Source organism: Pezoporus wallicus, unplaced genomic scaffold (genome assembly GCF_028554395.1).
Source record: "Pezoporus wallicus isolate ANWC-B61680 ecotype Strahan unplaced genomic scaffold, APGP_CSIRO_Pwel_v1 contig_3181, whole genome shotgun sequence".
NCBI classification, from domain to species: domain Eukaryota; kingdom Metazoa; phylum Chordata; class Aves; order Psittaciformes; family Psittacidae; genus Pezoporus; species Pezoporus wallicus.
The window spans coordinates 4,250,221-4,276,990 of record NW_026641700.1 but is presented as its reverse complement, the minus strand read 5'-3'; the positions used below and the strand labels follow the sequence as shown (position 1 = coordinate 4,276,990).

General features: G+C 37.1%; 1 protein-coding gene across 4 annotated transcripts in view; it reads right to left on the bottom strand.

The window, feature by feature from the left end:
- Window positions 1-1,303: 1,303 nt before the first annotated feature.
- The window catches only part of ZNF385D (zinc finger protein 385D), a 416,419-nt gene continuing 390,952 nt past the window's right edge, over window positions 1,304-26,770 (bottom strand). For all 4 annotated transcript variants that reach the window (XM_057424835.1, XM_057424836.1, XM_057424839.1 and 1 more), the window contains 4 exons: window positions 9,189-9,422; window positions 7,274-7,452; window positions 5,804-5,905; window positions 1,304-1,603 (listed from right to left, as the gene is read on the bottom strand). In XM_057424835.1, coding sequence (XP_057280818.1) covers window positions 1,370-1,603; window positions 5,804-5,905; window positions 7,274-7,452; window positions 9,189-9,422 — 749 coding nt within the window. In that variant the 3' untranslated portion in view covers window positions 1,304-1,369. The remainder of the gene's footprint in view (window positions 1,604-5,803; window positions 5,906-7,273; window positions 7,453-9,188; window positions 9,423-26,770) is intronic.

The window sequence follows — 26,770 nt, the reverse complement described above, 5'->3', positions numbered from 1 at the left end:
ACCCCTTTAAGCCTCACAGTAAATGTATAAGGCTTTAAGCTGTCCTTATATAAAGGTCAGCTACAGAATTCAAGGGTCCCTTCAGATCCTAAAGGTTGTATTTGTTCCAAACCCACAATGTGCAGTTATCTTGTAATATGTATCTCACGTGTTGCTGTTTACATTTTATAGGTATATTAAGACATTTTATATCACATCAGTAGGAAATAAAACAAGAGAATAAAACTGCTTCTATGACTAAGCCTGTTGCAAAAAACGTTACCTGGATCTATAGACACTCCCACTGGTGTGATATAAAAGGAATATGTGCCATTCTTGGAAGGAAATTCTGGCTACACTGCAGTCAGAAGGAACTTTATACTGACTTAAATGAGGCCAGGATTTCTCTCCTGCTTTTCATTTGCTAGTTATGACTTTGTGCAACCCATTTGTGTCTTCTGTCTGCTCAACACTAAGGTATCAGGCCTGTTTCAGGACAAGAGTGTAGTTTTAGCTGTCCACTGGAATGCCTTCAACATTGATCTATCCTGTATGTATTACACGTTTGAATATACACACACAGTACATACTGTACACATACGTTCTCAGTTAAATAGAATTTTGACCTATTCTGTGTACAGCATCTGGATTTTTTTTTTTTCTCTCACTAAATCTTTACCATTTACTTTGACCTAATCATAGATTATCTTCATGCCCATTCTTCTCTGGGTGAGGAAAGCGATTTCTGCTCACCAGGTACAGCTCCACATTATTGTCATCATTTTTGACTACTTACCAAAGTGACATAATTTTTTCATTTTGTCTTTTGCAACTCAGTTAGAAACCTAGTGGCATAGATAGAGACACAATGCTACTGTTTTACAAGACATCTATTATATCTACTTTTGTTCAGATAAATACCCATTAACTGCTGATTTGGCAGGAGGATTGGTAAGGGTACTACTATTCACAGTGTTTCTTTTTTTTTTCCTTCTTTAATCTACAGAATAAAGTATTTTATGTACATTGGAACCAGTTAATGCCCTTTAGACAAATTTGTAAGTTGTTTCATAAAGCAGGAAAGACATTGCAGGGAAATATGTGCCAAAAAGCACAGTCAAAGGCTTCATAAGTTTTATATGTCACTACAAGTCAATGCTGGAGATCAGTTCTAAAACGATCAATACTCAAGAGGAATGTTCTCATCTGGAGAAAATACTGCCCATTCCCCCTTTTAGAATTTGTTCAGTTCTCTATCAAAAGTCCTGGCTCTTCATATATACTTTAAACTATAAATAAACACTGCATAGTTCAATGTTCTTGATTTTCTTTTTGTTTTGTTTGTTTGTTTTGAAAAATTATTGCAGTACAATTAATTCCTGTTTGGAGTTCAGTAAGGAGCAAACAGCACAGGAGTATGAGTGGTCCGTATAGGCCCCGGAGCTGGTCGCAGGAGTGCTGGAGGAAGTGCTGAAGTCTGGAAAAGGGTGGCTGCTGGGGCTGTGCGAAGACTGAAGGGGGAATTCACAGCCACAGCAGCAGCTGCTGCTGCAGCTGCTAGCGGGTTTGGTAGGATCCGTGGAGCCATTGGCTTTGAAGGTTCCTTTGAAAATACTAATTTTACCTGTGGGGAAGAGAGAAAACAAACAAACAGAGAGACATAATTTGTTCATATTAGGAACACCACAGGGATCTTGACTTAAGACGGTAAGTGCAAAATCAGGCAAGAGAGGCCTCATAGTGGCTACTGACTCTGTGAGCTGCAGGCTTGTGACAGGAGATAGGATCTTACAGATTGGACAAGGGTGAGCAGGATTTGGTTGGGGACAGACAGTTTCAATGTTCACACCTTATTGCTGAGACTTGCAATTTAACATGAGATTAGAAAACAAAGAAAACCTAAATAGAATCACAGAATCATAGAATAGTTAGAGTTGGAAAGGACCTTAAGATCATCTAGTTCCAACCCCCCTGCCATGGGCAGGGACACATCCCACGAAATAAATTAGGGGCTGGGCAATCTGCACCAAAGGAATGCTGCACGTACCATACAAAAATTAAATAAAGAAGAATTACCCATCAATTAAAAGACTTCCATGTGGACAGCTTTACGACAGAGAACAGAGCAGAATGAAAACGGTCTGACTTTGTTTTTACCATTACGATGCAAGTTCTACTCAAAATTAACATCTCCAGCTAGCTCTTATTTATTAGCTCCTGTTTCCGAGAGCAAGCAAATAAAAAACCAAAGTTTGTCTTGCACCAGTTATGAAAATCTTCTATGTTTCACAGGTTCAAACAGGTGCTGAATTCTATGGGTGCTGCCCTATGTCATCTAGCTGCATCTTCAAAATTTTATGGTTAAGATACTGTTCACTCTTACAAGGACTGTGAAAAAGTCGCAGATATTTTAAAATGTTGTCATGAATTTTCCCTACATCACATGCCAAAACATGGTATTTTTATTACTGTCACTGAGGCTTCCGCTTTAAAAGCATGTAAATCATGAGTCCTGTGCAATTACCAAATACAACCCATTTAGTTCCCAAAAAGACAGAAAAAAACCAACAACTCCTGATGCTTTTCCCAGACTGATTGAATATATTCACAGAGGTCCATTATTATTTAAGATAATTTACATTTGGTATGCATACAAATGAACATCAGAGTAGTCTATATAGATTTCTGCAGATTTCAGTGGGACTTCAAGTTTCTAATGAGATGCCAGGAGCCTGAATACCTTTGTTGTTCCAGTTTTATAATTCTGAGATAAGAATAGAAACCTCATCCACTGGCAAGGAAAAGTTCCCATTGGCTGTGATGGACTTTTAGTGGGTCTGTGTCCTTGCATGACCTGAGGCCTTTGCAAAGAACATAAACCTGAATATGTAGTATTGCATATAGAGAATATGAACATATATACCATACCACGGTACATATCACTGTAAGTATGGACACTTCTCACTCACAGGGAAACAATTTCTCATCCTTGAATTGAAAGGGACTTTCAAATAATTAGCTTGAACTCTATCAATCTGATATTTTCAACTTGCCAGTACCATAAAGTAAGGCCAGGACTACTCTGACATGAATCACCAGCAAGTTTCATCATTACACTATTGCCATATTCTAAAAAGCCTGTGGTTCTTTACCAGCCAGATGGATTCAAGATTTTTACTTTTCCTAATACCCACTGGCAACTCTGCTGGCCTCAAGGTCTTTTTAAAGCTCTGAGAGAGATACTCATAGGGGACCAGATCCTGTTATTCTCTTAAAGGAGGATATAATGCAGTTAGATACAGAATTCCTCATGGTGCCTATGAAAAGCAATGATCTGATATTTTTCTTGACCGGTGTGACACCCACTGATCCAAGCTGTATTCTTCCCTGCTGAGCATGTGACTTTTTCCTCCTTCCTTACAGTTTTTAGTAAACACTGTTTAGAACACACAGAAAAAAACCCTAAAAATCCTGTGTACAAAGTACAGAAAACCCCAGCCCAAAACAACAGGACTCCGACTGAGGTCTAGAATTTCCAGTGAAGGATGTTTTCCCTAAGAGTTATTTTATTGCAGAAAGTTTAGACTATCAAATGTCTGATAAACTTTTTCTCTCCAGTGTAGTGTTTTATATATGCTGGACATTTGTGTCTTGAAGAAATATCAAGTAAGTCCCAATGTTACAAGATTTCTTAAACTCTTGGGAATTTCTTAAATTTTATGGGAATTCATAAAGTTTCCTCTGAAGCATGCAAAACCGGACCAGGCAAAGCAGTACAGATGATACCAAAAACATGGCAATGGAAAGGTTTTGGTCTAGAACAGCTATGAAAATCTAGTACATCCTTTTCCTAACTTCTCTGGAAATAAATTTGGTGATGTTCACACATTTTTTTTTGTCACGAAGAACAAAGATTTTATGTTACTTATGTTTATATTAAAAGGCTAGGGCTATTTTCCCATTCTTGGAGGAATCAAAAAATTCTAATGAAGTTAGATAGCTCTGTAGTTAATTTATCAACACGGCTCTGATTTCACGATAGCTGCAAAACTAGTAATCTTTAGCATATACAATACCCTGCAAGTATTAGTTACTAACAGGAAAGTCAACATCAAAAGTAAAGTAGTCACTATCTGTTTCATTTTCAATGAAGCAAAATCAGGGACAGTAAATAACTTGAAAAATTAATGGGGAGCAAAGAAAAATCTAGAGCTCATAAAAAACATTTACATTCAAAGTTAAATTAGCACATCTTCGGCTTGTTGCTGTGCCATTCTGCATTTAAATGACAGCAATTTTGGTATTTTTTCTATCCAAAACCAAAAAGACTAAACAGATAACTGCTGTCATCTTTTCTAAGTGTGGTCTCCATTCTACTACCCAGAACTGTTCATTTATTACTAACTCATTCTCTCCTTCTTAAGTCCCCTTGGTCTCTTTGCTCGCCTCTAGCCTGACTTGTATATTGTGAGCAATTGGGAGTGAGGAAGTAGGAAAAGGATACATTGCCTTTATTTGTCTATGTGGCAACTAAATGATCCTGGCTGAAGTTCTCAAAAACCACCATTACAAAAAATTTGTAAACAGAGAACTCTGCACAACAGGAACAGTAATGTAACGGTTATTTTCATCCCCTAGGAAACAGTGGATTTCCTAAAGGAATAACAATCCTGTCAGAGAGGCTTTAGTGATTTCTTGTCCTACTTACCTCATACGTATTTTCTATTCCTTTCAGCATAGTTTATATGTACTGGAGACCTTGGTCTTCCTGGTGGATTACTGGAAAATCCTATGGGCCTATATTCCTACCAGTGGATCTACCAGAATGAGGCACTGCATTACACTACAACATTTAGGAAAGCTCCTACCCAACTGAATCATGCATGAATACATATATACTCATGAGGGTGGTCCCAACAAAGACAGACTTCTGTTGTCAAGAAAAGAGCTTTAACTTAAAGAGAATTGGGTTTTCACAGAAACAAAGCTCCACATTCTAACAGCATTAAAGAAGATGGTCACAGCATAAAGAGCTAATCTCTATGAGGCCAAGGATTCAACATCCTCCCTCTGCCAAAACCATCTATAAACCCTTACGAAACACCAGAGCACATAAAACAATCATGCAGTTTATCTGATGGAGATAAATGTCAGATGTTTCACTAATCCACCCACAATATAAGCTGTTTCTTAACTGATGGCAGAATCCTAGAGGGTTTTTTATTAAAAAGTAAACATTTTTCTCAGCTATTGAAACTAGTAAAAACTGTGTTACAGATAGTTTATCCTGGCAGTCAAAAATGTGACCAAAACTATCCTGAAACTGAGTGAAATGAAATGAGAGATGAATTTTTTCAAATATTTCAGTTGTTATCTGAGTAATTTTTTCTAAATAGAATAAAGGTTTCATGTTTTATAGAGTATTATTTAGCCATTTCATCACTATTGTCCTTTGTGAAAACTGGAAAAATCCTGTTTGACATCTGGGTGCTTCTTTCATCTCTTGCTCTTTAATTACCTTTGAAACGAGCTTCTTTCCTGGGGTTATTCAGTTCTACCTACAAAACTGAGGACCCACAGGTTGTAGTCAACACCCATTAGAGTATAGAAAAAGTCCCTTGTGGGCTTCCATGGGCTCATACACTTGTATACTCCCATTGCTGACACTATTCCTCTCATTTTAATCATTTTTCCACCTACACTTTCTAAAACCCCTACTCAGCCTGGTGAAAACAAAAGTAAAATAAAACAAAATAAAATGAAATTAAAAAAAAAAAAATAAACCCCCACCAAACCCAAACGACCATAAAAGTGTTTGACTTACCCCTAGAGGATGTGTTCCCTTCTGGAGTTTGTTGTAAGGGCTGTATTTAGGCTTAGGTGGCTTCCCAGCAGCTCTGTCTTTGTGCCTTCTACTGCTTATGTGCTGTTAAAATACATTTGGGAGGGGGGAAGAGTGATAGTTGTTTAATAGATCATTTCAGATTTTGCTTTTCATAAGGGTGTTCCAACACTGAAGGCTACTGCTCTCTACAGCAGCATTACTTTGACTAATTCAATAACAAATGGAAACAGGGTTTATTCCAGTTTGAACGATCCTTTGTGTATCACATACTGGAACTCTGATTTTTAACAGTGCTCAGTTCAGCTCTGCTTCCCCTGTAGTCAATTATTTTATCACCTTTGCTAACTTCAACAGGACCTGAATCAGGTCAAAGACAGAAGCTTTTGAAAAATTCCTCCCCATTTATAAAGCATCCATCAAATTCAATCTACTGCTGACAGAAATTTTAGAAGAATATTAGATAGTAGAGTATCCTCCATTGGAAGTGGGGCAGGGGGAAAGGTCACAAAATTGTTTAAATCCCTAAGAAACCTAAGATTTCAGCTGAAAGATGGTTACATACCAAACTGTCAGTGAAAAAAAAAACCACAAAATCCACTATCTTCTTCATGAAATCTATGAGATTTTACAAAAATCCTGCTACACAGACTTTATTGCAGTATTAGATGTAAAGGACCTTTTTCAGTACTATATTCTTTGATTTCTGTTCTCAGGAGTTCTCACAAAAAAAAAAAAAAAAGACAAAAGAACTGGGCTTTTTTTCTTTCCCTGAAAGCTGTTGTCCATTAGTGAATTTATCTTCATTCTTGTAAAGTTCCCCAAGTTTAATTCCAAAAGGCATATGGAATTAAATTAAGTGTTTTTCAGAACAAAGGCTTTGTTCATCTGAAGAATGACTGAACATAATTTAGTGTAATTGCAATTTAGAGGTCATGCTTCTCAGTTAGAATAACACTGATAAAAAAATTGTACAAATCCTCTCCAGCCTGCATTTCTAAGCAGGTTATGCAGTGCTCTGTGAAAGTGCTGCCTGCACCCACCTCCACATCTTTTTCAAGTCCAATATCATGCAGTACACTAAATGGCAGGGTTTATTAGCTCATGACAATTACACTAGTCTAAAGACAGTTGTGACATGTTGCAGCTTACAGCTTCTATAACTCTTTACAGAAATATATGTAGAATCATAGAATCATGAAACCAACTAGGTTGGAAAAGACCTTTTGAGATCATCAAGTAATCAAGAGATTTTGAGAAAACATATTCTGTGTAAGGGAAAATCATATCCAAACCAAAACATACAGCATGACAGCCAAATACAAAGGGCAAAATCTGTAAGCTCCATTTGGATGTAAACTGTTAGACTGACACATGCTGACTGTGTTGGTACTTTATCATCATGAAAACAAAGAACAGCCAAGGATTCACACTCTGCATCTAGCTGAGTACCTGTTTCAGTTGTGTCTCAGAGTTTACGTGCACATCACATATTTCACAGTGAAATGTTTTGTTCTGAAGGCCTGTGTTTCCTTTATTCACAGGTCCTTTGCCTTTTACGCCTGCCCGGGGAAAGGCTTTTATGGTTCCACTTCCATTCCGAGCTTCCAGCATAGTTTTGTGCTTAGTCCCTGGAGACATTAGAAATGGGAAACAGAAACAACTTTGGCAATTTGGTTGCATTCATTGTTTTATTTTCTTTTTAAAAGAAAATCATATGAGCCTCAGCTTGGTACCACATGCTGTTCTTGGAATATGCCTGTGTTTGTCTGTATCTGATTCATACCAATGTAACAATATTTAAGATCTGATATTTCGTTATCAAATTACATAACTGTAGGTAATGCACTAGAACAAAGCAGCCAGACCAGTAAGTAGCGGCACAATCAGGTATCCTGATGTGAAGTTAAATGGGTGTGACTTTTCTCATTAACTCCTACTGCTAATAAAACCTGAACTGTAGCTGCAAAAGAAGAGTAATTTAGCTATTAAAGATGTAGTTGGATTTGATTTGTTGTCCTCCTGAATGGATCGATAAACAGTATGTCTTATGTATCTTACACTTAAATCTGTATTTAATTAATTAGCCTTCAAATCAAAAAGGGGCAGAGGTTTCTGGCAGCAACCTATGGATCTTCAATGGCCTGGATGGAAACCGAAATGTGTGAGAAACGTGTATGTGAGAAAATTGCACCTGAATTTTTTATTGAAATAAAGACTGGATAGAAAACAAGTATCCTGTAGTGTTACCTTTATTCAGAGTGAACAATCTCTTATACTGTTGACTTCCACACAGAACAAGATTTTGACTCATCTTGATCAGAAAAATGTTGAGTCTAACCCTTATGTGAAGTTAAATAACTTTATAAAGTTGAATTTTCACCAGTTGAAAACCTGGCATACATCAAATACAGCATTCTAAACTGAATAGGCTTTGTTTCTCATGAATAGCAACAAATTATCATTTCCTATTTAATTTAAGTGGAATCTTCAGATATGCCAAAGTTAATTCCTATTTTATTACATCATGAAACCACTGATCATTTTGCTGCAGGTATATGATCGCTGTCTCTTATGTTTCAAACCTTGGGCTCTCTGTTTGTCTCTTAAATCTATTTAACCTGCTGGCAGGTAACCCCTGACATCCAAAATCAGGAGATTTTCTGCAGGACGGTTATAGGTGGTCATTGCCACCATATTAAATCCCAAGATCTTTTAACCCTGCTCACCACACAGCCAATGAATGAGATGCTTAAAACAGTGACTATGAATGATGGCTCGCTACTACTGGCAATTATTGAAGCTACTAGCTCTAACAACATGAAAATGTTTGGAAAGTAAAAAACTCTCATACAGTCGTTGCTATCAGTTGATGAAAACAAAGGGAAAATATACATAATTTTAACAGGTTATTAACAGACAATATGAAGAAGAATTCTAACTCTCGTTATTGGACTCCAACTGACACTCCCTCTTTCAGCCTTAATTTGTTAGATTTCAAACAAAACTAATGGCATTCATACTCAGTTTGCTAGCTGGCACAAACAAAACTATGCAAACTCTGAACACCAAAGGTAATGAAGCATGAGCTGTCATTTAGCTCTATAAGGTTTGGAAGCTGCAAAAGCTAAAATGTAAGAAAATGGGTAACTTGCATGCAATAAAATCCCTTTCTTCCTGCTTTATGAAAGACTCTTAGTCTGTCATTTTTATTCTTTAATAGTTAATGAATTCCTTGTAATTGCCAGTTTTCTGCCACCTCTTTGTCCCCTGCTGCAAGAGATCTAATCTATTCAGGGGAAGATAATTTCACAGCTCTTGAGAGAGAAGGAAAAAATGGAGAAAAGCAAGCACTGCTCCATCTCACCACTGTTGTGCGCCTCCAGCTGCGAGGCAGAGTTGACAGCGACTTTGCATAGTGAACAGTACAGCAGTCTTTTTGCTTTTTCTTCCTCAGTCTCCACAGAAGGGCATGTGGTGCTGCTAGTGGCTGTTGTGGGGACTTTCTCCACTTTAGAGGTGATCTCAGTTGTCATAACACTGCTCTTCCGGATTTCCACGGTTGTTGTCGTTGATATTGCTGGTGTCCCTGCGGTAACGTCTGTGGGCAAAGAGAGGAGATGGAAGGAAACACAAAAAAAGGGGTTTTGACCTTTGGCATTTGCTTGTTTTCATCCTAATGCTGCAACTGCACAGAGAGTCAGATTGCGCTGGTGATGGTTTGACTAATGGTAATGAACTAAATCTGACCTTATCCTTTGTATTTTGTGTGGTTACAAAATACAGTACTCCCATGTATCGAAATGAGACGTATTCTGTCTCCTGCCTTGTGCTAACACCCAGTAAATACAGAATTCATAAATTGAAAAGACAGGCCATTAAAACTGCACTGTGCAACTGAAAGATAATCTGCTAGACGAGGTCGTGTAATTTACCATTATAATAGTTAGTTAAAATTTATATGCAGCACTTCAGATGCATAAACTGCCACAGTACCACATAATACTTACGCTATAAGTAGCCAAGCTAAGGTTTTACCATTCTGGACTAAAACTAATATTAAAATAATTGTCTGTTCTTGATATCTGATAAAATAAAATGTTAAATTGATGCTTCACTTGATATTAGCCAAAACTAATACAAAATGACATGTAATGAATAATACACAGTATACATTTATCCATTATTGTTACCCATTACATAATAACAATAAATACTAATAGTAATTAAATATGCAAAATTCTGTATCTGAGACTTACACAAACACCAATAAGATCTCCATTTTTCATATCAGTGGTATGTTTGGAAAAACTGTAAGCATATTATAAACCTAAACCTATATTTGCAAACCTAGTGCTTCCACCTAAGAACTTGTGCTTTTTCTGTAGTTTTCAAATTCAAGAGAGAGAAAATACAGTGATATTGTGGTTTGAATAATGCATAGATGAAATCTGGATATGGCAGTTTCATATGGTAGTTAAGTACTTAGCAGGATAGAGGACAGCAAAATACAGCAATGAGGCAGTGGAGAAGACAGCAAGTAAGGGACAGGAAAAGGAGAGTAAGGACAGGAACTGTTCTAGCTTTGCACTGTTGTATTTTGTCATATTAAGTCCTACTGAGTAGCAGTTTCTTCTGTAAGAAATCATAGTTACTTAACTGAGATATCCCTGGAATTGGGTATGTTCCAACATAGACAGCTAATTTTCTTTCATACATCCCTTGGTGTTAGTGGTGCTCTACCTGTACTGTGCTTTATTCACTGCAATTTATAAGAATAGAAAAAATAATAATTATCTTGCTGATAGATCTCAGTATGTGCTGTGGTGCAGGAGGGACACAACTGACTGATGCTGCAGAGGTGTTTCAGATTGTTCAACAACTTCATTACTGAAGAACATACCTAATACCTTAGCAGACAATAGCAAACTGGGAGCAACCACAAACACAGAAACATGATTCAAAACAATTCTGAGAAACAGTCTAGAAAATTAGATACTTTTCAGCAAAGACAACTGCAGGAGTCCACACTCAGTAGGCTTAATCTGATCTATTAAAACAGGATGAAGAACAACAGCCCCAAAACTACTTTTTGAGGACTTGTTTGTTTGATTTTGTGTTGTTTTCTTTTCTTGTTTATGAGAAAAAGCTTTCCGTAGCAGGTAATAAAATGAAGAGAGATCTCTCATATCATCGTGTTACGAAACAGGTCGTCCCGTCCCCCCCCCGGTACTGGAAGTCTGAAGTGAAAGTTATATGAAGGATTTTCTTCTCCCCTAATCAGCAGTTAAAAGGCCCTGGGTCCAGTCTGTGGACTGCAAAGTCAAAAATGAAAAATTGCCTGCTTTGTTGTAAATCCAGCAGCAATATAAATGGAAACCAACAAGAGGGAGAGGAAGCCAAAACAAATTCGACGTTTAGAAAACATGGACTGTGAATATGGAAGATGAAGGTAAACACTGAAACCATTTTTTAGATCTGTAGAAGGTAGCTAAAAATAAGAAACTAAACTCTTTTCCCTGATCCTTCCTAATAGGACACAGACTACGGGATTACATCAAGAGAGCCTTAGATTAGACATCAGGAAATTTGTTCTAATAAAGCTTGAGAATAGCCTACCTGCAGAGATCTGGAAACACTGTCTACTGGAGCACTTGAAACTGACTGACCAAATACCTGCAGGAGCAACCGACCCAGGTATGATTCCCTTTCAGTCAGTGGGGATTTGACCCTTCCAGACCTACTAATTTCTATACATTGTATATTTTGTGGTGTTTGTACATATTTTCCCATTTAAGTTTTAAAACCCAAATGTTTTTTTAACAATTATTATTCTTAAAACCAAGAAAGCAGAGTTTGTCATGTGAGTATTCTACATACTGCCAGGCATTAAAGCATATAGCAAAAATAAGATCCTGCTTAACACCTCATTTTTTTCCTGAGAATGAGTCTGGAGGTGGTTATATCCTGAAAGTACCGGCCATGTCAAACACTGGTGCAGAAGCAGCAGTATTATTTGCTGAACATTCTGTTATTATTTATTATTTTTACAGACCAACAATAATGTTCCAAGAAAACCCAACCTGTTTTGAAATATTAAGGTTTTTGTTGTGAAACTGATAAGTAAATGAAGCATTTGTAGATCTGCCCACAAAATTATACATTTAACTAGTCACTCCTTTCCCATCCCAAAGAATCTGAAAGTCAGTGTTGGCTTTCTTTCAGTTGAAAGTTGCCACAGTGAAATTATTTTCCTCAAAATCCCAATCCCAGCAGTACATAACACCGGTTTTAGAACTTCGGTTTCTCCATCTCGGTTCTACCATAGAGTAGTAGGTTCAGCCAATGTATTTTCCTGGTGAAAAGGAAGGCAGAGGGTTGATGGCATCAGGGAGAAGGAAAGGCATTAACATTCTCTCAGGATTGATGGCAACTTTGGTGCTCATTCTAATCTTGCAGGAAATTAGATATGTACATCATATGTAAATCACCATTTAACAGCTTTACAGTGCAAGGGTCAGTATTCTGCCCCAAGCAAGGAAAACCTGAGGCAATGAAAATCAACAAAAACTTAAATAGCTGCAGATTTTATCCAGCTTCAAATATCCGACCTCCTTTATCTCTGTAATCTATTATTTCCCTATGTAATTATTTTAAAGTGAAAAGAAAATACAATTGATTTTTTTAGTCCTTTTGCAGGTATTTTGAGATGCATGCCTGAAAGCAGCATTGTATATAGAAATTAAACTAAAAATGTTAAACTCTTCATATTCTTCAACTAAAAAAATAATCAAAGTTCAGTATATATATTCTGCACTTTCAAAAGGTGCCCTGCATAAATACGTTCTATATTCCACTAATGCGAATGCATTAATGACTCAAAACATGGACAAGAAAATCACCCAAGTTCATCAAATAAAAGCCACCACACAGATTTAAAGCTGGTTCTCCTCATATAAACTTTAGAATTATCTGCAGGAATTAAAAGAAAACATTCTAATAGCTGTCAATTAAGCTACAAAGAGGAAGTTCAAATCCTCTTCTCACCAGAACTTCTAACTGAACCAGCATGAGTCTCTTCGAATACACTACAGTATTGCTGCCTGTACACATCTCAGTGTCCTAAATACAGGCACAGCATTAAAGGTATAAGGGATTAAAAAAACCACAACCCATAAACCAAATCAACAACAAAACCGGCAAAAAGGAATAGGAAGGCATTTGAATAGACGCCTTGAAGACTGAATCAGCATTTTTCAACATTATATTATGACAGTGCTTTAAGAACTATTTCAATAATAAATGATCTAAAATCAAGCTGGGAATTCAGTCACAGTCAAAGGGAAGATTTGTTTCTGGTGACGCAGGCTTGCAGCACTGTGCTATTTTCATACCAGTGGCCTGCAGCAAATATTCATTATTGCAACTGTCACTGCTTGGCTTTGGCATAGAAGCTGATTGCTAATATTGTATGGAACTGGACTCCAGCAGCAAAAAAAGTGAACACTTCAGGATTCAAAATAAACTGTTTGTGTTCCTGCTCTTAATATAGCCACAGAATAAAAATAATAAATAAATACCATTAAGATCTAATATTGGTCATTGGCAAAATCAAAGAAATATTTTAACAAGAAGACAAAGCCAAATGAAAAACATTCTGTGAGAATTGACTCTTTTGGGTACTACAGATACCACAGTTCAAGTGTAAAACTGAAAGTGTGTGATTAAGGTCCTCCTAAATAAGCAAGATTAATTTTATATCCCAGCTACAGGACTCACGTATTTTCTTTATGTTGAAGAAACAGAAAATTACAACTCATGTTTTTCTTCTATGTGAAAGTTTTACTCATCAGTTCCTCCTACTATGCATCAGAATTTCTTATCCTGAAACCATAAATAGACCCATAGACAGAAAAGTGATCTGACTTCAAAGAAATAACAACTATTTATGAATGTGTTTTTAATTCCTCAATCTCTAGTGGAATGCATTTAAAAATATCTGACTTAGCACACACCCACACATTCTGGTCTCACTTAAATCAAACTTTGCCTTTGAAATAAAAAGATTGAGCATTTGGCCCATAATGCCATCCAGGAAAAAAAGAAAAAAAAACAGCAAACAAAACATAAAACCCCAATTCAAACAACCCACCCCCTGCACAAACTAGAAAGCACGTTCTTTTTCATAACAAAAAAAACTTGATATGAAATATTTCATTATACTATTAAACGTCTTCATATTGCAAATCCTCTTCTCACCAGAACTTCTGACTCGCTTGTAACAAACCCGCATCAAGTAACAGAATGCCCCATATGGGTGCTTGACACTGGTGTGTCCAAAGGACACTAGGCATATTATTTTACTAATATGCCTACTAAGAACCGGGTCCTTAGTTTCCTTGGGCTGTTCTGAAAATCCCATTTTCCATGTCCCCTCTGTTAATTACATTTGAAGATAAGATGTAATTTCTTTTGAATCTATAAATACAACAATGGAGTACATAAAAAACAAAGTACCATCCCCAAAATAACTGCAACTGATTTTTCTGGTTTGTTTTTTTTTGGATTTTTTTTTTTTTTTTTTTTAGTGCTTGGCTGACTTTCTATACTTACATGCTAAAACACAAGCATGTGTGCTAGCACACTGGTTGGCTGTGGCTCTTAAACAAAATACTTTGAGGATCTTTGACTCAAATGTATCAAACTCCTCCTCCTCCTTTATATGCACAGAATACAAACTTGCACATTTTGTGGTTAGTGGATATTTAGCCCATTACAATACATCACACAGAAAATTCTCTCAATATCATATCATGAAAATTCCAGTCATTAGACTTTGTTTTATACTCAAAGCCTGGATTCAATCTATTTTTTATAGATACATACTTCCCAGAATGGATTATCTTTTACTTGGAGAGTCAGAAGTATATTTTTAGAATTTGGGAGGATCCATGGAAATTTTTTGTAAGAAAAGATCTACTTACAACAATATGGTTTAGAGAGTTAAATATCATACATACAGGCTTTTGGGTATAAAGGATTAAAGTACCTAACCGACAGCTTGCTTAATAATAAGACCTCCTTCAGTAACGACATGAAATATTGGAAATCTTGATATTTACCTGATCTTTTACAGGATGGGTACTGATTAATAGGCTCCAATGGAAGAGTCAAGAGCTCTGAATTAATAAATAAAGTTATGTATGATCAAACAGAAACAGAATTTGGAAATTTTTACATGCTGCCTTTTCTGATCTTCAAACACCAGCCATTCACCTGTTTTCTCTCCCTTCCCCTGTCACTACCCTGTATCTTCAGTCACTTTTTATCCTAAAGTTCCTTGTCACTGTGCCTTGTCTAGATCAAGATTGCTTTTGATATCCAGAAAGTGAAAGGCTGAATGTATCCGTGGTATGGCCCAAACTTTTGCTCTAATGTACAGAACAAGCACTATTGGGAAACTGAAGGACTTGCAAACTTTCCAGGACCAGCATGAAAGTAAAATACCATGAATTTTCTTGGTTCATAACTGGAAAAGCAATGAACTCAGTATTTTGACCAGTTCTTTTAACACTTAAATAAATTACATTATACACACTCATAACTCAGAAACAAAGGATGAAGAAACAAGCAGTCCCACAACAAGTGGTTTTACTGCTGCCTTCATACCATGCTTCCTGGTGACACACCTTAGTGGTGACCTGATGGGAGTGAGACAGAAAACAGGATGTTTGGTGCCAAAAAGTGTCCATAGAGAGAGTGAAGAGAAAGTAGCAAACTTCACATATTTTTGCTCTGTAGATATTTTTTCCCAGTTAAGTTCAATTCTGCCAAGTCCTAAAATGACCTTCTTCATTAATTAGCAGTACACAATTTTCTAATGAAATTACACCTCAGTTTTACTAGCAGTCCCCCTGGTTTAAAGCACAGTTCATTAATCCTGAACAGGATGAACTGCAGAGGGATGACTGCATTCCTGTTGAGGTTAATTGAACAGAGCTGGCAGTAACAGCAACAGCTGGGGGTAAAAGACCTGTGGAAAGGGAAGGCGGAAGGTAGGGAAATGTCACACTGCGTCTGAGTTTTGGGTTCTCAGGCAAAGGTAGCTGACAAAAATATGACTGGAAGGAAAGGAGATGATGAAGAGAAAGCATTATTTTTCAAGTTATTTTAAGTAACTCTTGGTGACGGCTGTGTTTGGGCACCGAGCTGTCCTTTCTATTACATAGATTTCTCCTCAGCCAGGCAGAAGTAAAATAGCTTTCATCAGCTACGAGTGAGAGTCCCCACACAAGGAGCTGCAGGAGAAGAACAGGTCACTGGCTGTAGCTACTCTTGCCATCTAATTAATAAGACTTGTGTTGTGAAAAATTGAATTTGAAACCAGGACAAAGTGTTTGTTTAAAGGGTGAAGCTCACAGTCAAGTGCAAAGAGGATTTTTGCAGACTGCGGTCTCATTGGCCCTACTAAAATAACACATTTTCTATTTTGACTCTAACTTACAGGAGGGTGCTGGATTCCACTTCGATAGTTAAATTTTTATTTTGGAGGCTGCAATGTAAAACACTGCTTTTAAGATAAGGAATAAAACATGCACATGGTGGTTTGATCACAAATATAGAAGGAAAGCTGGATCGTCCTATACATAGGTGTCTCATGCTTGGCAACATCAAAGGCTATGCGGGCAAACTGCCACCAGTTTTACATCTGCACTTGCTTCGATACACATTTCCCAACTTTTAAGTGAAAGCAAGCACAATCAAAAATGTATCTGTAGTTCATCCTAATGCACGAGCAGAAACAATGCATCAGAGGCTTTTACCATGGGCAGAAAACCAAGGAATTGAAAATGAGTCCTTAAAAGCTTATAGCCCAGTAAAGAAAAAGTTTCTGTAAAATATACTAGATCAAAATGAATTTGCCTTGAATGTACCTTTCAGCAGCATGAAGGCCAAAATGTGCACAGCAGTCCCCACCTGTATTATTAAACTCTCTTACCCTCCAAAACAGCCCAGCTGCATATGAACTGCCTGTTGCTCTTTGGCTCATACTGAACTCCAGACTATGCTCAGGGTTATCTGGGAGATTCAACTTTGGCCAGCAGTCATCCAAAGACAGCTCTAGCAGTGGAAATGAATGGATGATTGCATTCCCATGTCCAGGAACACCCTTGGCACTGTGTGAATCACTAGTGTAGGCAGTCCAAAATATTACTTAAAAATAGGCCCTGCCTCACCACCAAGGTCTAGGTAACCGAATTATACGTAGTCAGTACTGGAGGCAGTACTTCCCCAAGGAGAATTCAGTTAGCAACTTTTGTCTCTGAAACTGACAGTAATGGCTTTAAAAGAATACCTTGCCACCCAAACACCCATAAAGGCTTTGACTCAAGCCACATTCCTGGAAGAATGAATTGCCCTTACCAAGATTAGTACTTAACTGATTCAGTCAGTCTCTGCCTACTACTCCTGCTGCCCCCACATGCCTACATTGCTGATATGGGAAAGGAAGCAGCAGCCAAGCTGTTCTGTTTCAGCTGCAGTGATGGAAGTGAGCTTTGAAAGGGGCTTTCCTCCTTATACTCCTTTCTCTTTAACAGAGAAATAGAGCAGACACGGTCCAGGGTATACACTACTGGAGACTGAGAAGTATTTTTCACAGAACAAGCAGGCTGGCAAAGCCTATTTAAAACTTGATATCAAAACCAATTCACTGTGGAATCTTTCCCCCAGCAATCTGCCACCAAAAACAAAGGAGTGCTGAGAAGTATTAATCACTGGCAGAAGGAGAGAAAATACATTGCTTTCATTAATCAAATGGAACAAGGAAAGAATGAGTGAACTTCACTGCAGATTGCATAGGAACACTCTCCATTTTAAGTAGGGAGTTGATTTTTTTTCATTATAAGCAAGCTAAATGTCCTCTTTAAAACCTTAATCTAAACTCTAAGTTTCAAAAAAAAAAAATAGTCCAAGAACCTAGAAATAAATTAAAACAACTGGAATCCAACTCAGAATTTCAGAGAACTCTGACTTCTGGCCACTCCCACAAGTGTAATACCTCATGGCATTCTCCTGTCTTAATTCCAGTAATAATTCAAACTATACCCTTTACAGCAGCTCACTTCCTTTACTGGAGAGCACTGAGCTAGTGAGTTTGCTTTTAGCAATAAACTAATGTTGTGTCTAATACAAGAATTGTCAGAAGCTGTTCTAGCATCTGTTACAACTCTGTAACTTTTTTCAGTTTAGTTAAGGCAAGGAGAGCCCTGAGAAGACATACATTCTTTCAGACATCTGTCTTGGAGTACACCAGAAGTAGAGGCCGTAGCAGAAGTGTTCTGTGGACTGATCAGCAATGGCTTTCTCTACAACCACCTGCTCTTCCATAAGTAGTTGAGATACCGAACACCCAAATTTTGGAGGAACAAATTTCACAAGGAATTGATGAGAGAACAGAACAGGAGATGGTAGTGTTATTAACCTTAATCATTAGAGTATGTAAATGTTTTGATTTTTCTGCTATCCTATTTAGACTTTTAGTAGTCCTCTTCAGTACAATGCTTTTACAGGGGTTTCTTCCTTGGATTTTTTCCAAGTGGGTGCCAGTGAAAGGAAATCTGTTGCACTTTCTAGAATCTGTGAAAGGATGTATTACTACTCACAGCTGCAGTTACTATGACCATCTAGATAAGCTGCTTTTAAATCTCCAGCAGGCTCCATAATCTAAAATAAATGTTTCTACAATTACTTACATCCCCTCTACTCCTTCCCCTCTCCAACCCACCACAGGTTGCTTCTAGGCGGAAACAAAGGGCTTATGAAATATCCTGTGTCATCATTACAATTAAAGGCATTGAATGATGTTTACAGAGCTGCGCAGACAATCCAGACCAACAATTTCTAAATAACTTGCTGTCATCACAGTTCTTGGCATGGTTTACAGTTTTGTCTTGCTTTTTATTATTTTTTTAAATAAAAGAATTATTTTGTGCAACACTAGCAGTCTCTTGTTGGCTATCATGTGTCAGTCTTCTACCTTCAGGCAGCCTGCAACCAACTGAACTATTAGTCTAATTACGTTAGTCGGCAGAAAAAACAAGTAAAGCACTGTGGGTGCGCTTTAGCTGGATAGATGGTCCTGGAATCAGGCAAAGAGCAAGAGAAACCTGCCTGCTTCTTTAATTTAGTGAATTCCCTCTCATCAAATTTTCTCTTTGTCAGAAGAACTTGAAACAACTGTTTTTGTATCTTCCAGTGGCATTCCCTGACACCATACACATACCCAGCAGAGAAGTTATCAGTGCTTTGCTTTTTATCAGACAAGCTCTCTACATATGCAAAATGGAAGAAGTGATGCCTTCCTAGCCCAAAGCTGTTCTGGTGAATCGGATAAAGTCTTCTGCACACAAGTAACAGTGCAAATCACAAATGTATTTCATAATGGCACAATATATAGATACTCCGAGTTTCAAAGCTTATGGAATCAAATATATTATTTGATTCAACCAATTACACATAAAACAATGATGGGTTTGTATTTTAAGACACAAAGCTAGCAGAAGAGACCTGAATAAGGAAAGACTGCTCTTAGGTTGCAGTGACAGAAGCAGAAAGCAACAGCATACCAATGAAAGCATCAAAATGGCAGCCCAAGACTAGCTTTAGCAAACATATGCAGGTTCCTGGATGAGGCATTTAATTCCTTCTATGCTTTGGCCTTTTCTTATAAATTTGCTTGTAAGGCTGACATTAAAGGCTGATGTTATCTGGAAAGCTAAAAGTGACATGTGCTAATACTCATAGTGACATAGCTAATTTGTTGTATTGTTTGGCCAGTACTTGCAAAGACAAAAATTCTGTCATGTTGAGGAAACGCTACATTTTAAGTGGTGTGATTATTAGGCAGTTAGTCACAGACAAACTGTTCAGAAGAAATGTCATGGAGGTACATTTAAAGAAAACAGCCCTGTGCAACAGGAGTAGGGCTGCTAATAATTACAAACTGTTTGTGCTAGTTCTGTAATGGTTGGTCTTTTCACATTCTGTTTTCCAGTAGGGGAGGATATTAATGAGCATAATTACAGTTTTTTATCAATTTCTTTGGTAAACCCAAATTGTCATTCTCTACATGGGCCACATTTTCCTTTGTATGCTATTCTTCTCCTACCAACGCAATACAGTAGCAACAAAAGTGGTTTCACCTTCCCTAAATGTGGCTGCAAATACTACACACTTACAAGATCATACCCTAGCTCCCTCTGTATTTTTTTTTCCTTTCTTGTACACGACAGTTATTCAGACATGACTAGATCTGACATCATTCAGACCCAGCATTCGGTCTTAAAAAAGAGAAAGAAAGAAAATAAAAGTTCTCTTTAGGAGCATAATATACTTTATTACTGGTTCCTTAGTTTTCATTCTGTCATATAGTTAAATCTCTCTTCCATGTACACTATAACAATGTATGAATAAGAGTCCATGAAAACAGCAACACAAGCACAGATATTTGAAAGCTGCCCTCATTTGTAGCTATTTTATGAATAACTGAATGTATTTTTCATATTCATGTTTCCACAGTGCCTAGGTGAATAAGTGAAGTTTGCATACCTCAACAGCCTTTCAGCCATCCAAGTGTTTTTTACATGAACATGCAAGGACAAAGTATCACGCATTTGCAAAAATCAGATCACCAGTCCACAGCCACACTTCCACTCAGCTTAGCATCGCTTACTTAGGACCACTTTTCATCACACAGCAATTTAGAAAACTCAACAAAGGTTGTGCACAGCTCTTCTGAAACAAAACTTCAAATATGCCAGTCTCTGAAACAGCAATACACACCACGTAATGCAGGTTTTGGCCTTTTAGTTAATGTCAGTGATTTTATTTATAAAAACTGGAAATGATTAATTCCCAGTATAAAGAATTTGGCCAACACTTGCACAAACAGTTTTCCTACGTAATGCTTATCCATTAGTCACTTGGCAGGCTGGTAGAGAGCATGCTTAGCTCTCCTTCAGTAAAACTGCATCTGTTGTGACCTTGTAAGCCAATTGATTCTAGTGGTACTTTAGCTACAGTCTTGGGAGATATACCTATATAGATTTTTAAAATTTATTTTGGTGAGTGGAAGACTGTAAATTGACCAAAAAATACTGGTTCCTCCTTCTCAAAGCCTCTGAAACTCTGAACTCTGAACCTCTGAGATCAAGTGAAACTGTAGATCATTAGATGTCTCGATCCATGACCACGAGAAGAATGATTGCACTTGTAAAACTGTAAGATTTGCTTTTGTGAGATGAAAAAGAAGGCGGAAAAAATGCCCAAAACATCAAATCTAGGCTTCTGTTCCCATGAAACCAATAGCAAAAACTGTAAGTCAGTCATAAACATCACAACTCGGAGATGAGAAGCAGTGCTCCAAAACTATGTTTTTATAAACTTGTTCTTATAGCTTTCAGACATTCCTATAAGAGGTGAAGTTCCTGTAGGTAAGAAGTGTAATAATCTAAACACAATTCACATCAAAGCAAAACCCTTCATTTCTTTTATCCTTAGTCTACACTTGACAGTAGAGATGATACTCCAACACTTCAAATGCGACAGCATTCAGTAGAAGATGCAGCTTTGAGATGGTGAAAGAACTCTTAGAAATACAGCATAAAGAAGACTATCCATGGTGAGGCTAAAAATTCAAGGTAGAGTGGGACCACCATTAGCTATGAGAGCAAAGTATTCAGTGCTTATTAAATATAAGCAGACCTCAAATACCTGACTGCTTTTTACACCCTTCACATTTTAGGGCTATATTTTAAGTATTGTTTTAAGTTGCAAACCATCCATAGCACTTACAAAGACAGTTTGAAATCAAATAAAGGCAGAAAAGTCAAAACAGAGCTCTTAAAAGCAAGCAACCAAGATGACTTCCTATGTATTTGTCCTTCTTTTTAACTGGTTTTGGTTTTTTTTTCCTTTTTTTTTCTCCCCCTTAAGATTCGTTGTACATTTTTGTGTGCCCTTTTATCTTGTCTGTCTACTTTTCTACTTGTTGGAAAAGTCAATAAAAAGCCTCATATAATAAGCAAGCAAGCACCACTTAAAATCCACTTATTGTTCATTTCAGTATGTAATCATCAACATTGTCTTCATCAGGCTATGACCTCTTACACTTCATTGACATCAGGACTTAGCAATGCCAAAAAGATGAACTGGATTAAAATGCCTTCTAACCTTTGTTCTTTTGGGATCTAAAGACATAGTCCATGATAACTGGCATTTCAGTCCCATATTAGGTAAGTTTGTGGTTGCACATGAGACTGACATTATTTAGGTATTATGTCAGAGAACTTGCCTGGCTTTGGAAAAACTGTGTATACTGATTTCAACCTTCACATTTCTTCTGTTGCATGGTTTGCTTCCCAGTTTACATTTCTAGGTTCATTGCAACCACATAAGCAAGGCTTGTGGATGGATCATTTCCCTCTGAAGAAACAGACATACCTTTAAATCATTCAGTGCATGAAACTGAGAGTTAGCAAGCTTTTTTTTTTCTAATGCATTAGTTATAACGTAGTCAACTGATCAATGTATGTCTCTGCAGACTTAAGTTTTTCACTAATTCTACAAATAAATATGCTTGGACTGGAAAGTATCCATGCTTGGTAACATCATTCTTTTTGTGACTTCAGGCTGCAACAGCTGTTGCAAATGTCAGCAGATAGGGCAGAATTAAAAAGGATAGACAATGTGGACAGGGGAATTGCAGATCTAACCTATCTGTGCCTAATGCCAAGAAATCTGCAGATGGATAGCTGATTATCAATTCTTTTTTCCAAATTTATTAATACTTTTAATCAGTCCAAATGTGCAGCTGCTACAGTGCCAAATGAGATGAGTCCAATGAAGATCTCTTTACTCTATGGGGACACTGAAAAAAATGCCATATAACAATTGACAACCCAGGGAAAACAAGTTTTAGCAAAATATTATGATAATCAGTGTTTTTTAAAAAAAATATCTTTGAAATTAAGCCTGCTAGGTTTTATAGAGCACACCCATCTAGAATATTTCCCTCAAAGCTATAGCTTATAAATAAAACTCTGGGCTTCTCATTCCATTGCACATAGGTGAAGTTCTCTTGCAAGCTGATTACACTGTATCTCTGACTACCAAGTTATCACTTGACAACATTTTCTGACCTAAAACATTCCTTAATTCTTATCAACAGTAACCACTAAAACCAGAGAAGTATAACGTCACTTTTGCCGATTTGGGTTACTGCAGCGATTCTGCTAAGTTTGCAACTGGTACTACTGGTCCAAGATATGACATAATCAAGTCCTCCCCAAAGCAACTACTAGGAGTGATGAAACTCCCCAGTCACCATGGGCTGAATTTGCATTACCAGAGTCCTGGTTACCCTGCTTGTTTGTTCAAATCCAGGTTGAGACCACAAATCAGAATTTTTCTGTATGTAGCACCAAAAATGGTACCAGATAAATAGTTCTTGGAACAATAAATCTATGGAAAATTTTCAAAAACATCCCTTCTACAAAAATAGTGGTTTTTTAAATCTTTTCACGTATTCTTGTACGTCAGATAATAATTACTAGAACTACCCAGCTGAATTTAAGGGAGGATGACAACACCTTTAGGCCTAAATTGTGACCTACTTTTTCTTAAATATAATTTCTCATACCTGGTAGCAAAGTCCATGTAGTTCTTTATATGTGTTTTTTCCAAAACAAATGCTTCAATGATGTTTTTTCTAAAAAAAGAAAATAAATAATGCCAGCATCCATACAATAAAAAAACCAATCTGCATGCACGATGGAGGGGAACAAATGGTAAATATTTTTTGCTGTTTCAAGCTTCCTAGAGGTAATGTTTGCATCAGAAACAGTAAATCAAATGAGTTTGGCAATTATGAAAAATATCTCAGCAATGTTCTTATAAACTGGAAACATATTCAGGCCAAAAGTTTATCTACTCAGCCTTTAAACATTTTCCATTAATCTTGTCTATATATACAGTGCTTTTTTCCATTTGAACTTTAAAGCCGTTAATGCTTCTTCCTTCTAGATTTTCTTCTTTTTCCCCAGCCCAAGAGCTCAGTAATTCACAGGCTGCTGCTTTATGACCAAAGACTTGCACTACACTGGCTTATATCACCAGTATCAGCAGCTGCTGTTAAATCACCTGTCAAATTTGCAAAATTCTCACTCAATTTACCCTGAATGTCAGACTTGCACTTTTTTGTCCATGTTTCTGTTCATGTCGTTTACACAAGGGTTCTGCTGGGACCACTGGACGACTAGCTTGAGCTTTATGCACAGATGATCCTTTAATACCAACTGCCTCTCTACTAGGAAATGGAGAACAGAGCAAAATTCAAGCGTAGGTTGATGTTTTATGTTCTGGGTTGTATGAACTAATAATTCATCTATGAAGTAGACAGTTTTGCATCTGGAATATCAACCTGGAAAGCCAACAGTCCAACCTATTGTGCAGGTATCTTAAAAATTCATTAATTACTGTGCAATATACTTATCCATTTTGGAAACGATTTTATCATTTTGCATGTGTGGAACATAAATTGGCTTGCATGTGCAACATGCTAATTTCTATGAAAAGTCATTCACCAGTGCAGATGAGATAATGATAATAAAACCTTTGAAATAGTGCTTAACAGAATTGCAGCCCAAAGTGACAGTCTCCTACTCCATCTTCTACATCTTCTACTCCAGACCAAAATGTCTAGAGAGTCAATGAGATCTTAATGAAAACGTTTTTTCTGGAAGTTTTGGCAGTTACATGAGATCTCTTACAATTCTGGAACAGACCTCTACAATAATAGAGGTACAGGGATATAAGGGACACTTTGGGTCAAAGTTATTTTTCATCCAGATGACAAGAAGAATTGCATAATCACTCCTATATCACATAATGTTCCTCTTGGATGCACGGCATTAACGGGAGATGGAAAACCCTTCAGCATTTCATCAGTTCTTCCTCCTCTATGTAACATGACTGGATTGAAATCCAGATCTGCCAGACCAAATAAATTCAAAGAAATTCAAGGTGAAAAGCCCCAGGTTTCATCTAGAATTACTCCTATGAGTTCCAAACATAATTCTTACAGAGTTCACAGAAAAAATTGATTAGCTACAATTTCACTTTAGTAAACCCCTATCACTAAGAGCTCTACAGGTCCTTAGCATTGAATTATGTTTTTATGCTTGCCCACGCCAGCTGCACAATTGCAAGATAGACAGGGTGCTGCATTACTTTATACACAACGAAATACTTACACATGCACATGCACACACACCACAATGTTTTTATATTACAAAAGAACTTTATCGCCTCCCCAGTTCATTTTGTTGTTCAAGGAAGACAGTTTTCAGCCACTGACAGTGATTTTCACCTCCTGTTAAGGAGCACTTTTAGCATTTTGAACATGTACCATGTTGATGTTAAAATGTCTGTAATAAAATGTGCTAGTAAGTAGTATACAGCAGCTCCATTTGTGAATCCATCTGTCAAGGACACACCTCACTGCTTACTCTGTGAAATACTAAATTTTTTACCTTGTTTACCTCCATGAAGAAAATACCATTTTGTTGCTGTTTTAAACAACTACATTGTTGCCTGGTTTTATACAAAAGTATTAGTTACCTGATTTTCTCTTTGAATCAATACTTTATTTTGAGCACTCCTTTCAACATACATGACAGCAAAAGTTAACCTTTTTATATTTGTATATCGCTGAACTTTCAACCAAATTTAGGACAAAGTTTCAAACTGTTGTAACAGTAGTCATACCAACAGTACTTGCCTCATGATTTTTCAGACTGAAGTATTGACCATGGTCTTGTAAACCACCCTCTTGACAAAAATAGCACACAGGTATGGCGCAGTTTGGAACATCAGCCTCTTTCTGCACCAGGCATTGAACAAAGTGGTTTGGTTTTTCTTTTTCCCAGTGCTGCAGAGATGGTGAGCCACTTCAGCATTCAGTGACAGGGGGATGTCCTAAGATATTTTAAGCGATATACTGACTCTGAGCTTCTTGACAGAAATGCATTGAGCCCACTTTCTGTGAGGTTTTCTTTTTTTTTTGGTTTAATTTGTAAGAGTTGGTGGGCAATAGGAAGATTTCTTATGGATGAAGTACAAAGTATGGGCTCTGCTGCTATACCTACACCCAAAGTATGAAGTCTGAATAAAAACTTCTAAGGCTTTTTTACTCATTGACTTTCCTAGAAAGTATACATGATATAATCAGAATGATTAAAATACTAATACTTCACATACCTGTATGCAGCGTAAGGGAAATAGAAAATAAACCATTGTTCTAACAGGTTTAGACCTTAATTTGCACAGCTAATTTATACTACCAAGCCTGTGTCCAAGTCTTTGTAGGTTTAATGCTGTCACCTGAGAATATTAAGAACATGTGGAAGTAGGTGTGCTGTGACAGCATATAAGAAAAAATCTGAAAGGCTATTTAAGAGAAGCAGGCTTTATGGAGATTTTAAGAAGCAAAAGATATGGGGGTTATCTAGCACATGTGAAGAGACAGCTGTTCCAAGAACAGAAGTTAAATAAAAAAGCAGATACCAAACCGGCATGGAACAAGACAAAGAAATCTCCTAGAAAGCAATCTGCACAGAAGCCCAGAGCTGTGAGCGTTCAACAGGCAAGGAAACAAAGACTAGAGAACAATTTTCTCTTTTTGATGGAAAGCTTTTGATCACAGGCTTAAAAAATACATATATTTGTATGACAGAAGATGTTTGCGTCACATGTTTATCTTCACTGTTCAGGGAAGGAATATCGCACACTGGCAGAGTCAAAAATGCTGCTCACTATTGTGTCCCCTGACAAATGCAAAATACAAGAACTCCATTTTGAAAAACATAAGATTGCCACTAAGTTAAAAAA